Below are 15,386 nucleotides of genomic sequence, written 5' to 3'. Positions count from 1 at the left end.
AGTATTTAAACCATTTGAACTCAAAGCAAAATGGTGTGATTTCTTTGAAGACACTGGGAAAAAGGCAAAGGCAACTTTGCAAGAAATGTTTCACAAATTGAAAGAAAATAGTAGATTTAAAAAATATATATCTCAAAAGAAGCTTTTCTAGGTCATTTCCTGTTTTTTTTATTTTCTTTTTTTGTAATTTTTTTTTTTCTTATTTTTTGCTAATTTTTGGATCATTTTGTCTTCCTTTTTTCTGTCTTTCTTTACAAATTTCTTGCTAATTTTTCATTTTTTTTGTTGCTCACTATCTAACGGTCAGTCTTTTCCTAACCCTAACCCAACCAGTAGGGGTGCTTGTATGAGACACTGGTTTATGGGTTGTATTAGAGGGCAGGAACAAACGTGGTAATGGGCCAGGCCCTGAAAAAGTTTTCTGGGCTTCGAGGCCAGTTTTCATAGTGGCCAAAAATGGAATTACAATGAGGTGCTGGGTTGCTCAGTTGGTTGAGTGCGAGCCCCGAATTCAGAGGCTATGTGTCCGACTGGCGGCCCTTTCCTGCATGTCATCCCCATTTCCTGTCATCTCTCAATCTGTCCTATCAAATAAAAGCCATAAAAACACCATGTAGTGGAGTAGCACTTAAAAGTAGAAGAGATTTGAAATAAGTATCTCAAAGTGTGCTTGAGTAAATGTCCTTAGTGACCACACTGGTTTCAGACTGCAGTTTGACATTTTACTTTTGATAAAAGTTGGTCTTTTTTTTTTCTGCTAATTTCAGACAGCAAAAGACCATCTGAATGTGGCCTTTGTGTGCGGCTGAATGTGTTTCTGATCGCGACTGTACACATTAACGTTTTGCGATGAAGCCGAGCGAAAGGAAGGTTGCGACGGGAGCTTTCTGAACAGCGTCTAACTCTGCGATTGAGCTTTGTTATTCATGGTTCCTCCCCGCGTGGTTTTGGATTGGTTTCAGTTTGGTATTCAGAGTATGAAGGGGTCGGCGTAGGCGTCTGGTTCAATGCAGAGAGGATAGAAACAGTTTTTTTGGCAACAAAGAAGATTCAATTCATGAGTATTTTCAAGCTGACTGACTGAGAGGATGTGTGTGATTGTGTGTGTGTGTGTTTGCAGACATCTTTAACCTAATGCACACACACGCAGAGGGCAGAGTATTAGAGGTTACTAGCAGGATTACTTCATTCAGGCTCTGTTGCATTATCACCAGCTCAGCTGTCATTAGCTCAGATGTTCCCACAGGGATGAGGCTGCGTCCTGAACACAAACACACACGTACAGCGGCAGTGTTTGCAGAGTGATCCCTCCTTAGGTCATTTTTAAGAACTCAGTGACTCAGTGCTTATTTTTGCTTTCAGTCCGCCAACACCAACTTTCTGCTGTTGCTTTGGCCGGCCTAATTACAGAGCATGATGTTGATGCTGGAGCTTTCGCCTGTGAAGTATTTATCTTCGGCACCCCAGCAATGACACTGCAAAAACTGCTTGGTCACACTGTTTGTTGTCCCTGGCCCTGGGTAAATATTTATCTGATTTTCTGAACCTCTTTTGCGGCCGAACTGTAAAACCCTCAGAATTCCCCGTAATGACTAATCCAAAAAATAAAGCAGAGGCAGCTTCCTCTTTTTTCCCAATACAGTGAGGTGAAATGAACAGGCGAGCATCTCGGGGGAGATGTTCCTGTCATTTAGCGCCTGGCTGGTCGTCCTTATGTAACGCTTGTCGGCTGTCAGCTTGTCTGCCCTAAGCGGGTGAATCCCCTCCTTTAAATATCGACCCGGCCCTTTAAAAACCCTCCCACAGTGACCTGCAGGCTGTTTCTGACTGAGACCCTGCAGCGTTATCTCAGCCTGTCAGTGTCAACATCTCTCTGTCAGTCCGTCAGTCAGTGTTTACCACAGAGGCACAATTTAATATTGACTTTAAAAATACTGCAGTTTTCACGGGCACTTCCAGGCACCCACACACAGTCTTAAATGTCTCTCTTTTTTTTTTTATAAAAAGAAAAAAACAACATAGCTGCCGGGTGTCTCCTTTTTCCACTGATTTTCTTCAGTTAAAGATAAAGAACAGCACTTGTTTCAAACATGAAACTTTATGAGCTTTACATTAAATCAGATTAACTTTATCAAACAAAGATGGAAATGTAAAGCAGCAAGAAAAAAAAGGAAAATGCATGTTACGATTAAAAACCCCCTCCAGGCGAAATGTTTTTTGCATATTATTAGTTGGATGTTTGAGCTAAAGGGCGCAGCTTTCGTTTCAGTTTTGGAAAGACACATGAAACAGTGATTTAGGGGTCTTCCGCCAGAGAATTTTGAGCATCAAACACTTCGTTTTCTGCATTTTGGTGAATTTCTACGCACTAATTTTTGCATTTTTGGCACTTATTTATGGTGTAAATGTCTTAAATTTTGTCCTTTGCTATGTTTATGTTATAATCCTCTACCGCTCTTCCTGAGGTTTCTTCCTCTTTTTTTTCCCCGTTACAGGGGTTCTTTTTGGGGAGTTTTTCCTTGGGTGATGTGAGGGTCTAAGGGCAGAGGGATGTCGTACACTGTAAAGCCCTCTGAGGCAAACCATGTTTTGTGATAATGGGCTATATAAATAAAACTGACTTGACTTGACTTGACTTAATCATGTCTTAAATATAGAGCAAAATCTGCCCTTTTAAGCTCATAAAAACATATATTTAAAAGGAAATCATATAAGTAAAACTTTAATGGCATTAAATGGTGCAAGATTTAAAATTTGAAATAAAATACAAAATAAATTAATGACCCAAACCAAAAAAAACAACCAAAAGTTGTTTTTGCAAACCATGGATATGTAGCATTTGTATGTTGCTGATGGGTTCAAACAGAACTCATAAGCTCATGTTTAAACTAAGCTCATGTTTAACTAAGCTAAGCTCGACATTGGAAGTTGTGTACACAAAGGTTTGTACTTGAACCTCTTAAAAAATCTCCACTAATGAGGTTGTGAATACCACAGCAGGCGGTTCATATGGACTCTTCTTGTGTACACAGTAAATGTAGTTTATGTGGCAGATATAGTACTACTTTCTTTATGTCCAACAACCTGTGGTTGATGTGTGGTTATGTTCAGGCACAAAACTTGGTTTGGAAAAGTTCATGTTTGTTGTCACAACCAGAGCTGAAAATGCAGCAATGTCTTGTTAAAAAACACCCGGTTTTATTGTTTATTTCGAACAGTGGCAGTTTCAGCTAGGTGTCACGCCATCCACTTTCCCTTTCAACGGCCGATGATAAAGTCTCTTCATATAAATGTCACCAGAACTACGTCACTTTAAAAACTTTGTTATGATACTTAAAAAATGTCCAATTGTAATATATTTGTGGTTTGCAGAAGCGTACAATGCCAGCATTTTCCTCTGGCGACTGAAATGAAATAAATCTAGTAATAAAAACTTTAGTTATGAAGCACCTTTAAAAACAGAATTTACACATTGTTTTGACAAACAAAGCAAAAGCAGAAACAGGATAATCAGAAGGCGACACAGCAACAGAAAAACCAAACTGTCCTACGAAACATGGACAAGACAAAACTAAGGAAAGTTAAGATGAAGTTTTAACGAGACGACACAATGCAGTAAATGTATCCAGGTAATGAAAACAGGTTGTTAATTAATATACTGTGATGGATGCACAGTTTGTAAACAGATTAAATGTATATACGTGCTTAAAATTTGCCTTAAAATTTGCAACATTGTAATTTTACCTGAGCGTGATTTTGACCAGAAATTAAATGCTGAACAAAATATTTTAAAACATGTCTGAAAGGAGCCTTACTCGTGTTAAAACCACTAAAAACAAACCGAAACTGTACGGCTTTTAAGTTGCAGCCTCGATGCTGAGAAGGAACTGAAAGAGAAGCTGTAGGACGAGAGTTGGAAGTCTTCCTCACCCGGTGAGTGAGCTGTTGGGCAACCAGCGTTTGGCAGGGCGCATTAAATTCCTCCCCCTCCGACACAAACAGAGCGAGAGAGAAGGATCCCCTGGAGGGTGCCAAAGCCGGTTTAAGTGACGTCACCCGGCCTGCTCTGTTTGGGCAGGCCCTCCTCCCCCCTCGCTCTCTTCCTGGGCCTTACAGGAATTCCCCTCCTCGTCACTTTATTCGGAGGAAACCGCCCCGCACCGCTGCAGAGCCACAGCTGATAGGGCGGAAGCACAGACTTGTGACTGCTTGTGTTGACACTGGAGTGTGTGTGTGTATGCGTGTGTGCAGTTGTTGTTCTTTCTCTGGCTGCCTTTTGTTCCCGAACAAAAGGAGCTTCATGATGTTTGTTCCATGAAACATCAGCAGGGTAAGAAGCGAACATTTTGTCCTATAGACTGTTGCGAAAGTCGCGGAGATGCGCTGCATTATTTACGGTTAAAAGTGGCTGTTTGCTCTGTGAGTGTGTCGCTGGTCACACTGAGGTCAGATATGTGTGTGTGTGTGTGTGTGTGTGTGTGTGTGTGTGTGTGTGTGCGTGTGCGCGCGCTGCTGAAGGTTTGTTTATTTGTGCTGCTTTGGGTTTTTTTTCACTTCTACTAAAAGTCCACAGCAGAATACCTCCACTCTTTGGAATGAGACAGCTCTCGTCAAAGTGAAATATGCAGGACAGGAAGCAGGAGTCAGGCTGCTGTCACTCACCCGTGGCGCCACGGTAACCAACAACAAGTGGGCAGAGGGACAGTCAAGCCTGAGCGTGATTTTTAAAGTTACGTTCAGTTCCTTCATCTGGAGGCAGCGCTGCTTTCAGTTATGATGTGACAGAAACTGCGGGAAGCCAGAAAAACAGGCTGACGTGTGAGTCCTCGGCTTAATTTGTGATGAAGTTTGAGTTTTATTATGAACTGCTGCTCTAAAGCTCTCCGGTCTCCGAGCCCGTGTGGCTGCAGTGTCTTTTGAGTGCTTAGATTTGTGCACACAAGTATTGAAACAGTGTTTATAATTAGCTGCAGCTAAAAGTTTCACAGTTGATTAAGGCTGAGCTCAACACTCATTTTATGAGATGGATGCCAGGCTGGAAACCAGGCGTCAGATTTGGTTGCTGAAACTGAAAATGTGGTTTCCATTTTTAGTCAGCTGCATTTTTAGTTATTTAGTTAACTGTCATTTAAAAAAACAAAGAAAAGCAGCAGTTTAGAAACAGAAACCAGCTACTTTTTTGTCATATGTATTGGAAATTTGAGCTTTGAACAATGATTTCATACTTTTTCTGTCAATCAACAAGTAGATTCAACAAATAATCAGTTCAGCTGTAATTAGCATGATTACTAAACACAGTCTGAGCTGAATGTGACCTCCTCCCTCCTTCTTCTGCTGACGAACAGAGCTCACTGTATGCGTCTCTGTATGTGCAAAATTTGTGTTTGTGTTTCCTGTCCCACGAGGCCCGTTGACACGGCGACCGCCCGTCACTCACTGAGCTCAGTTAGTTTTGTGTCACAGCACCTCAAAACCCGGAGGGGAACTTAAGACGCTGACTGGATGAAGTTTGACGTGCAGCTTGTTTTACTTCCACTTTTTTTTGGCCTCTGCAAAGAAAGAAAGAAAGAAGTGGGTGTTTGTGTACAGTCGAGGGCTCGCCGCTGAATCTCAAAGAGTGTTTTCACGTCTTATCTGAAACTGTTAGGCTCAAACATGACAGGAATCTGAAGTGAAAAGTTGAGAGTTCAGTCAGGACTTTTATAGAGCAGTAGGTGAAACATTCATCAAAAAATGGCCAAAGTTCCACCTGTGAGGATCAGAAGTGTTTGCACTTTAGTATTTCCATTTCCTCTAATTTATACTTCTGCTCCGCTACATCTATCTGATAGTTATTGTTTTTTTTTTAAAATTAAATAATAATAATAAGAATAATAAGAATAATAATAATAAGAAGAATAATAATACATATATATATGTGAATGAAAACATTTATTAAATACATTTATTTTTTTAAAATTTTATTTTATTATTATTTATAATTAATAAATCTTCCTCGTAACTTAATTGGCCAAATCTGTATTACTAATGTAATGGTATAATGGTGTGTAATATTTAATGGCGCAAAACTAGCTGGGACGTTTTTTCTGTATAAAATACTTTTACTTTTCATATTTCATACATTAGAGTATTTGGACGATGACATGATCTCATCCTAACTAGTCATATTGTGACTCTTAGGCGGGGGCGTCGCTGTAATGACGCTAGGGGCAGCCTTTTGAAGGGGTGGGCTGTTGGCAACAAAACTACCTGGTTAGAGTTAGGAAAAGATCCCGTTTGATGTGTTTACATCGGAGCTTGTTGACAGCCAGGTGCATCACATACAGACATCTGAGTGTGTATTGTCATCCGAATCTGAAGCCCAGGGCCACTGAACGAAGGGAATTTTTTTGTTTGTTTGTTTTAATCCTCCAAAGTAAGACCAGGCTGAGTATGAGTACTTCTACTAAAGCAAAGGATCTGAATACTTTTTTGCACCACTGCTGAGGATTCCCTTCTCTGCTGATTGGATTGTAAACTGAATATATTTGGATTTTGCACTGTTTAGTCAAGCAAAAGAAGCATTTAGAAGACATAATGACTTTGAATACTGGGAAAGTTTTGTTATTTTTTTAAAAATAATTCCTAAAATATATTCTTGTTTCCAAACCTTTTTGGATCGTGACCCCGTAAAGCAAAGAGTGACCTGTCATAAGCAGTTGGAGATGTAATTTGCAGTTTGGACAAGTTAAGTATAGAAGTGATTTTTTTTGGTTGAATCATTTTTTAGAGGCTAGAAATAGTAAAATTAAAAGGGCTGACGCCTTCTGGTCGGCTGGTCGATTGGTTGGTCGATATGCGCTTGACAAATGCTGGTGTTACTTTAAGGTTTTTTTCTTAATTGAAATTGCAAGGCACTCTTCTGAAACCGCCCAACTGGGCGCAGCAGTTTTTTCAGCTGAGACGCTTTGTTTGCTCTTGTTGCTATGATACAGAGTATCCACAGAGCTAAAAATGTCGGCAAGGTAGTTTACCTACCTGGTCTGGATGAAGGGAAGGCTGAACACAAAGGGAGACAGGACGGACCGCCAGCCTGTAAGGCCAAGTGCTCATTTCTCCTCCATTATTATTGCTGTTCAGCATTTGTACATGATGTGACGGTTGGTCTTTATGGCATGTGTCCCGCCCCTCCTCTGCTGTGATTGGTTGACGGCTTAAAAAGTGACAGTGACAAGTGCAGCGTGTTACCCAACATTAAACATTTTCAAACAATTCTGTGTGTGCAGATTGTTGCAAATGAGTTTTGTGTTTATTATCTGATCAATTATCCAAACTAGTCACTTCAGCTCTTATGTAGAAGGCTGCAATTAACAATTATTCTCCAGATCAATTCATCTGATGGGTGATACAGTGTTAGGATCATGGTGAAGTCACCGTGAATGTCACACTTATAATTTATTCAGTTCACATGAGTCAAAGAAAAGCAGGAAGCTGGGAATGTGTTTTTACTGAAGCAACTGATGAAATATTAAAATAAACGCTGATTAATCACCCTGTCAACTCAGCTCTACATAAATGTTTCTGCCTGCTAATGTAAAAATGTCCTTGTTAATGATTGTTGTAAGATGAAAATCCTCAAAAAATAAATAAATTCAAATTAAAGAGATGAATTAAGGGTAGGTTTTAATTTCCTTTTTTAAACTTCATTTAAAAAATGACTGACAAATCTACCTCGTACCTTGATTTTTGTGTAAAAAACAAACAAACAAACATTTGAGATGAATCAATAATGAAACTGATTGCAGATTCTTCTTGTGATTTATTTTACTACATCCTAAACAAAAACAAGCTTTACAGTCTTCACACCTTCCATGATTTGTGACTGCGAGGGAAGGAAATCATTATTTAGTGTTTCTTGGCGTCGCTGCTCTGTATTGTGTTTGGAGTCTGGCTCTTTCTCGACTATTTTGGTGCAGGCAGATTTTATTTTTTCTTTTTTTTACTTTGCTGGGGGTTTAAATGTGTGTATGTGGTCTGATAAGATAGAAGAGGTTATATATTTACGTTCATCCCCGCCTGCACCATTAAACCCCCTACACACACACACACACACACACACACACACACACACACACTTTTCTACCCACCCAGTGGAGTTCTCGTTATATCAATTTTTCACAAGGGTGCCCACGCAGTCCCAATAATCAGCGGCCTCCAGTCTGCTGCTTCTTCCACCTCCAGTTTCCTGCGGGGGCAGCGCTACTGTACAGATACCAAACCACTGTCTTTGTGTGTGATCAATATTTCATTTGTTGGCTCCGTGTTTGCAGCTCTGTCACGAATTATTACGAGATAAGGAAGTATTGCCTCCAAGCATGTCCTCTAATTATTGTTATTATTATTATAAAATAGGAACTCAAAGACACAATTATACACAGAAATGTGGATTTACTTGTTTGAGTTCAACATCTCCCCCTGGTTTTATTGACATACATTATTAAAAAGGTCTCCAGCTCGAAGCTCTAGTTAAGGCGGTATTTTTTTTATTTTTTTAAACTCCTACCTGCCCTGGTTAGTTTTTCCATTCAGCACGCTGCACATAAACAACCTCCTCGGTGTTTAGCAGTCAGCAGCTGATCTGCAGCCTGCAGAGAGAGCAGGACTCCACTTCAGTGTTTTATTTTGTGTTGAGAGGTTTTCAGATGCACCAAACCCTCCTCTTCGACTTCTGCTCTGCTTGTTGCTCTTTATCGTCAAATGTTTGAGTGCGGCTACAACACCTGTGTGTCCTCTACTTTAACATAATCATTATTTTTCTTTTTCTCCCTTCTGAAATGTTTGAACAAAAGCAGCTCCAAGACAACTTGTCAATAAAATTCTGTTTTAAAATTGGCATTTTTAGAATTAAGATTAGAAACTCTATCATGAAAAAAGCAAACATTGTTCAATGAAAGCTCTTATTTTTAATTCAAGTTTTGATTTATTAAGTTTTTGAATAGCTAAACAACATAATGAAGCACAAGACAACGTATTACAGTGAATCAATGAAGAATGTGTAAAGCAAACTGAACAAAACCAAATCTAATTAAAAGTTAAAAGTAAAATAATGGAAAAAAATAAGGGAGAGAAAGAAAACAGACTAAGGAAGAATGTTTTCATTCGTTTCTGTCTGTAAATACATGTAAAAAATGAGACTTCATTAAACTTCCCTGATAATTATTAGTCTTTGCGATTAAATATTCATAAGAGTTAATGTCCGTCATTAATATTAGCCATTCATCAAAAACAGGCTTTGTAGGACTCTTTTAATAATGAAAAACAGTCCTCGATGAGCCAGTGAAGAACACATTTCTGCTTGGATATACTTGATGATCAGAGAAACTTTTGTTATAATAATACTCGACTGTTTTTGACATCGGTGCTGTGGATTACAAGCTGAAACTGAATACTTGATTGACAGTAAATAAATCACTTTTGTCTTCCATTTATGTATAAAGTATAAAAATATGCCAAACATATGCTGGTTTCAGTTTCTTGGATGTGATGTTTGATGATTTGCTGCTTTTCTCTGTTTCATATCTTTGAAAGCTGATTGTCTCGGTGGTTTTGGGTTGTTGATCAGACAAAAGAAAGACGTTTAAAGACATGAAAGAAATTATAAGGGGCATTGTTCATTCTTTTGTAACATTTTGTCCAAAATGTCAGAGGAGATGTCTTTAAATTACTAAATTACTAAAAAACTATATTTCGGCATTCGGTTGTGGGTGAGAAAAATGGTCATGCATGTCAGACTGTGGGTGTTGGATGATGAATTTATTAAAATAAAAAGAAAGTTCGAATAATTTAATGTTTTATTATTTTAACCGTCTGACTGTTGACTTTGTGTGTCACCGTTAAAACTATATTGTTTTATTTCTTGCTTAGTTTTAGATTCTATTATTTAATTTCATTGTATTATTCGTTGTTTCTACTTTTTTTAGATTCTAATGTCCTATTTCATTGCTGCTTTCACTGGGACCTCAGTACTTGAACTTGAGCTTGAGATCGCTCCAATCACGTGCATTTACGGGTTGCGAGGTTTGTGCGGTATTGCACTTTGCGGCTCTGGTTCGTGAGTGTGTCTTTAAAATCAGACCCGTGCAGAACGCTGCAGCAACATGAAACAGAGAAAAACATAAAACCTTCACATTTAAAAAACAGAAAATGTTTGAAGTTCACCCTGATTAAAGACTTGAGGCTTCATTCATACGTCTTTCAAACTTTTGGCCTTTATACTGTCTAAATATCCAAAATTAACCACATCTGTTGAGTTACATATATGGAAGCTTTTCATTAACAAGTGAAGCAGCTACAAACAAACTGTGTTTAGCTGTTTTGCTGTGGTGCATTTTGTTGCTACTAGTACGTTACAGCTCAGAGACTGACTTAAACAGGGGTTTTTTTTTTTACTTCATTTGCTCTTAAATACGACCTGGTTTATATGTAATATGTAGAAATAGAGAAATATTAAATCAATCATAAAAATGTTCTTGTTTGAGCTCTATGTTACGCACTTTTCAGATGTCTTAAGGCTCAATATGCAGCTCTATCTGCACCTCTGCTCGCCCTCCATCTTCCATCCTCTCTGTCTTCGTCCTTTTGTGTCGATTAGATGTGATAGAGCGAGCGACTCCGGCTCTCAGTCCGACTAATGTGAGGGAGGGGAGGGAGGGGAGTCACTTTGCGCTCCCCTCTAAGCAGCTGATGATGAAGGACTGCAGAGTAATGGGACACTCTCGGTGCGGCGAGGGGGGATTCCTCTGCTCTGCATCATCGTCTGAGCACTTCCTGTTCTCTCGGTCTGTGCTTTCAGACCGCTTCGTGTCCCTGAAGGCCGTCTCTTTGTCCGGGCGTGTCCGTGAAGATAAAGAATGTGTCAGATGCTGACAGTAACCCTCATGACCACTTATTGCACGGGTCAGCTGCTGAGGGCTGCAGAAACGCTGCGTCTCCTCCGCAGGCCACAGGAGGAAAAAAGCTGAGATAAGATCAGCAGACTTCCCTCTGAAAGGTGACAGGGAATTCTGCAGAACTCGTGCATCGCACAGCTGTTGTTGAGTCTATTAAAGGTTGAGACGGCCTTGTTTAATTATAGTTATTGTCACATGATAGTGTTTTGTTTCAGCGAGTGATACTGATGATTCACCGTTAAAGAAAAGGAAATATTTTACGTTATATAAAACTGGCATTATACAAAAGAACAAAGAAGTAAACACTCAGCTCAGGGTTCATCTGCAAAATTAAAAGGTTCAATTTACTGTCGTAAAACAAGGATCGTTGAGGACTAACGATCAACATTAAAACAAATTTGTTGATTTTTTTAACTGTTTATCTGACTAATAATTGCAGTTCTTATGTTGCTGTTCTTAGTTTTTCCAACATTTACAGGGTTCCTACAGCTAAAGGCAAGTTTAAGACTGTTAATGCCACTCAGAATGAAATTTAAGAGCAATTTTACAAGCTAGCAGACGGTGGGTCCTCTGCATCCCGGCCAGAACACAAATCTGAGTGTTGTTGGTTCTGCTTTCCTGATCTGTGTGGCGTCAATGAAAATTAGTGTGCTTTTATTATATTATATGTTGGATTATAGTTAACATCAGGGGAAAAAATTACTAATAAAATACTACTTCCCGTATTGTAGCATCTGTCGCACTTTTGAAGATTTATTTAAGACATTTTATTATCAATTAAGGCCTTACTTTTGCTTAAATCGATTGAATGCCTGTTAGGACCTTTTAAGGATCTGCAGAAACCCTGATTAAAGTAACAGACTGCCTGTTCCTTTATTTTCCTTGATTGTGTCTGAAAATCAGCAAATCTTCACAATGTGAAAGCTGTGAAGTGTTTTTTCTGCTTGAAAAATTACAAAAAAAAATTCAAAATAATTGCTGATAAATTGAGTGATCACCTCGGCTCCATTTTTTTGTCTGTTTTTGTTTACTGGAAAAAGTCCTTTGTTAGTTGTAAGAACGCATCAACCACTGCGAGGGTGTGTTTGATGTGCGTGCGTGTTTGCACACAGCCGGGCGTGTACAGCAGGCTGGTGGAGGTGCTCGAGTTACATAATCTCCATCTCCCTCCCGCACAGTGACGGGGAAGAAGGGGGCAGCTGCCGACTCCCATCTCGTCATCCTCGCGCAGCCTGCTGAGGCATCTCTTCCTCCTCTCCCAACGCTGCGTTTGTTTGTGTGCAGTCCACATCCAGCTGGCAGTGCAGCCAGACGTCACCCTGCTATCACTCTCTCTGTGTGTGTGTGTGTGTGTGTGTGTGTGTGTGTGTGTGTGTGTGTGTGAGAGTGTGTTGTATCAAGAGCTTGCTCCACACTAACAGGTACATGACTTCAACCTTTAACATTCGCAGCGCCATTTGTCCTCAAACATAAAATCTGGTGCTATAAATTGATTTTCATCGCAGGTGGACGCCTGTCTGCCCACGTGCACACACACACACACACACACACACACACACACACACACACACACACACACACAGACAGCTCCACTGGCATGAGGCGTGTTGCTGGTTTAGTAGTGTTGTGTCACGCATACTGATGACACCTCAACCCTCACAGATGCTGTTTTTGCAAAAAAAAGTTGCCCCCCACACACACACACTCTTTGCGTCAAACATATATCTGTGATGCGAGCGGCGAGAAGCTGGAGCCGAGCCGCCGGGGCCGTCTGAAACATGTGGACGCCGTGCATATGGACTCTGTGAAAAGCAGCCGTTGATGGCCACCATTTGGCATGTTGAGGCCCAGCAGGGCGGGCTGTCGAGCAAAATATGAACGTGTTACAGGCTGGCAGCGAAGGGAGGAGGGCGTGCAGAGCCTGGTGGAGATTTGTCAGCCAACAGGCAGAAGGGGGCTCTCGTGGGGGGGCGGGGGGTCTAGTGCCAGTTGTGCTCCATGTTGCCACTTTGCTGTAATGTAATATTGTTCATCAGACAGACAGAGGTCTGGCTGCTCACAGAAGTTTGGTTTATTAGGTTCACTTTCCAGTGAGCATGTGTTTATTGCCGCCGCGGCATCCTCACTGTCAGACGCCTTCATGGAGCTGAGCTGAGCTGAGCTTCCCCTCCCACTGAGCGACACCCCCCCCGGCCACAGCTGATGGGTTGTAAATTCACATCAGGTGGGCGGCAGAAGCATTCACGTTTCCTGTGCTGGTGACGTCACTTTGCACCCTGGGGCGCGAATAATCACATTTCCCACTCGTCCTCAACCGTGCAGAGAGAGGAGTGGGCTGGAAGATGCAGCGAGGGGAGGGGAGGTGGGGGTTGCATTAAGGATTCGTGGTTGTCATGACAGCGACCAGCGAGGAGACACTGACGCCCTCGCCCACAAACTCCAGCTTAATTGACATGTACCCGCCCACTCGGGCCCCTCCCAGCCCGATCCTCGCTCAGATGTCACGCTGCTCAGATCAAAGATCACGAGTCGGCCACCTTGAGACTGAGCCTCCATCTGAATTTCAGATTCAGTCTGTTGTTCTGCCGCTGCATCAGGAGCGAGGAGGTCAGGTAGACGGAGGAGCAAAGAGGAGTAAACAAAGACGTGTCGGATGCAGATCAATCTCCTTTGTGATTTGAGTGAGATGTCATGTTACAGCCACATGTGTAAGTTACATCAGCACAGAAAATTGACTCATAGACTCCTAAATTATTAAAGAGGTGCTTCACGTGCTTTTTGCCCACAGTCGACTGAAGCAAACTAAACACCTCAGGCAAGCGGTTCATTGTGCTTTGCAGATTTTTTTTGGTAATTTTTAGGATTGTCCTTAATAATGGATTTGGGGCATTGATGTTTCAGTGAAAAATATCTGCAATTAATTGATGCGATTTCACTGATGCATTGACATCAGTTTTGAGTTGATGCCCCTAAAATAATGTGACAATAACCACCTCAGCCCTTCTGGCAGAAGAATTGCATTATAGAGCCGATGGAAGTCCCTGCACATCCAGAGAAACACTCTCAATATTTTCTGAGCGACAGGCACAGATTTCAGCAAAAAACGTGAAAATGGTCTTTTATATTGCCGTTAAACGACCTTTTCAAACAGTTTCAATGTCCTCACCTGTCACAGACATGAAGAAATACAATATATGTGTTTCAAAATAAAAGCCCTCTGACAATGTTTCTGTCCAGAAAATCCCTGCAGTTGTTGACACAATGCTTTTTATTATGAAATATTTTCACAATCGTCTTTGGCGTATCTGGAACTGGACTTTATGGGGGTCATCTTTGCTAATTTCTAAACTATTGTAGTCACAAAACTAGGCCTAGAGCTCAGTTTAAATGTCCTTGTCTGACAGTGTTGGTTAATAATTTCAGATGGATGCTCAAGGAATTGTGATGCATTACTATTTCTTAGTTTATGTGCTTTTGGGGGTTTTTGGGTAATGCTATTGAAAAACTGAACATTCGAATATTGATTTGTGTGATTTCTTGGTTGAAAGGAGCTTTAACAGAAAGAATTACAGTGTGAATGGTCTTCAGTATGTAAAGTACAGTGTTCCTTCATTTTGTTTGAGACCGCACTTGTAAACAGTTTAGCTATAAGTGGGACTTTCTTTGTGTTTAGTGTCCTCAAACTGTGTTTCGCCTCAAATTCTGTGGTCATGTTTTCATCGGTGCGCTCTGGTTTTCATCACCGGCAACATGCAAAACATTTGTGTACATTCCTCTTATTGTTCCCCTCGTGGTTAAAGGGCAATTACACAGATTTCAGATGGCATCTCGGAGCCTCCGCAGAGAAATATGTAGCGTAATATCACCCAGGCGGCCTCAGCAACCCCAGCAGCCATAATGAGGGAAATATGAACGAGCCTGTAATCATTGCCTGCTGTCTTAATAACTCGGCCACTCTGAGTGGAATATTCTGCCTTGTCCCTTTCCACTGATTTGGGTGTTTCCTGTTCATTTCCATGCTCCACAGCTTCACTTCATGGGTGTCATTCAGCATGAGGGGTCCTCTTTGTGGCTTGTTATGTAAGAAATGCAATCCGATCTATAATAGCTTACACTCCCGTCTCCTACTATACACAACCACTAATAAGATTTTTGTTGGGCAGTAATCACTTGCGCCTCGGTTTGCCAGTGCGGTCTAATACGAGACATATGCATCAAGCTGTGCAAACAATGAAGCATATGCTCACAAAAAAATCCACCTCCAAATCTGCTAACCACTAAAATAAGCATTTATTATCTCAAATTGGTTTTTGCAATAACAGACATTTACTTGAGGAAGCTGTGAGGTCGAGCCGTGGTAACCGTGAGGGAAGCTTCGGGATACTCGCCGACGTCGCTGCCAGGAAAACACAACCTACCTGATTCTTTTTATAGGAGGGAGTTCACATGATCATTTAT

General features: G+C 40.8%; 1 protein-coding gene across 6 annotated transcripts in view; it reads left to right on the top strand.

Annotated features, from left to right (window-relative positions):
* Window positions 1-15,386, top strand: part of hivep1 (HIVEP zinc finger 1) — a 70,536-nt gene that overhangs the window by 35,786 nt on the left and 19,364 nt on the right. Inside the window, exon 1 of one of the 6 annotated variants that reach the window (XM_042506851.1) lies at window positions 4,274-4,330. The exons of the other annotated variants lie outside the window; for them this stretch is intronic. Within the exon in view, the coding sequence (XP_042362785.1) occupies window positions 4,315-4,330 (16 nt within the window). The 5' untranslated portion in view covers window positions 4,274-4,314. Of the gene's footprint in view, window positions 1-4,273; window positions 4,331-15,386 lie in introns of those variants that run through there. 6 annotated transcript variants of the gene reach the window in all.

The sequence above is a fragment of the Plectropomus leopardus genome, chromosome 18 (assembly GCF_008729295.1).
Source record: "Plectropomus leopardus isolate mb chromosome 18, YSFRI_Pleo_2.0, whole genome shotgun sequence".
NCBI lineage: Eukaryota > Metazoa > Chordata > Actinopteri > Perciformes > Serranidae > Plectropomus > Plectropomus leopardus.
Note: the sequence above shows the minus strand (reverse complement) of the source record. Positions and strands in the feature narration are given on the sequence as shown.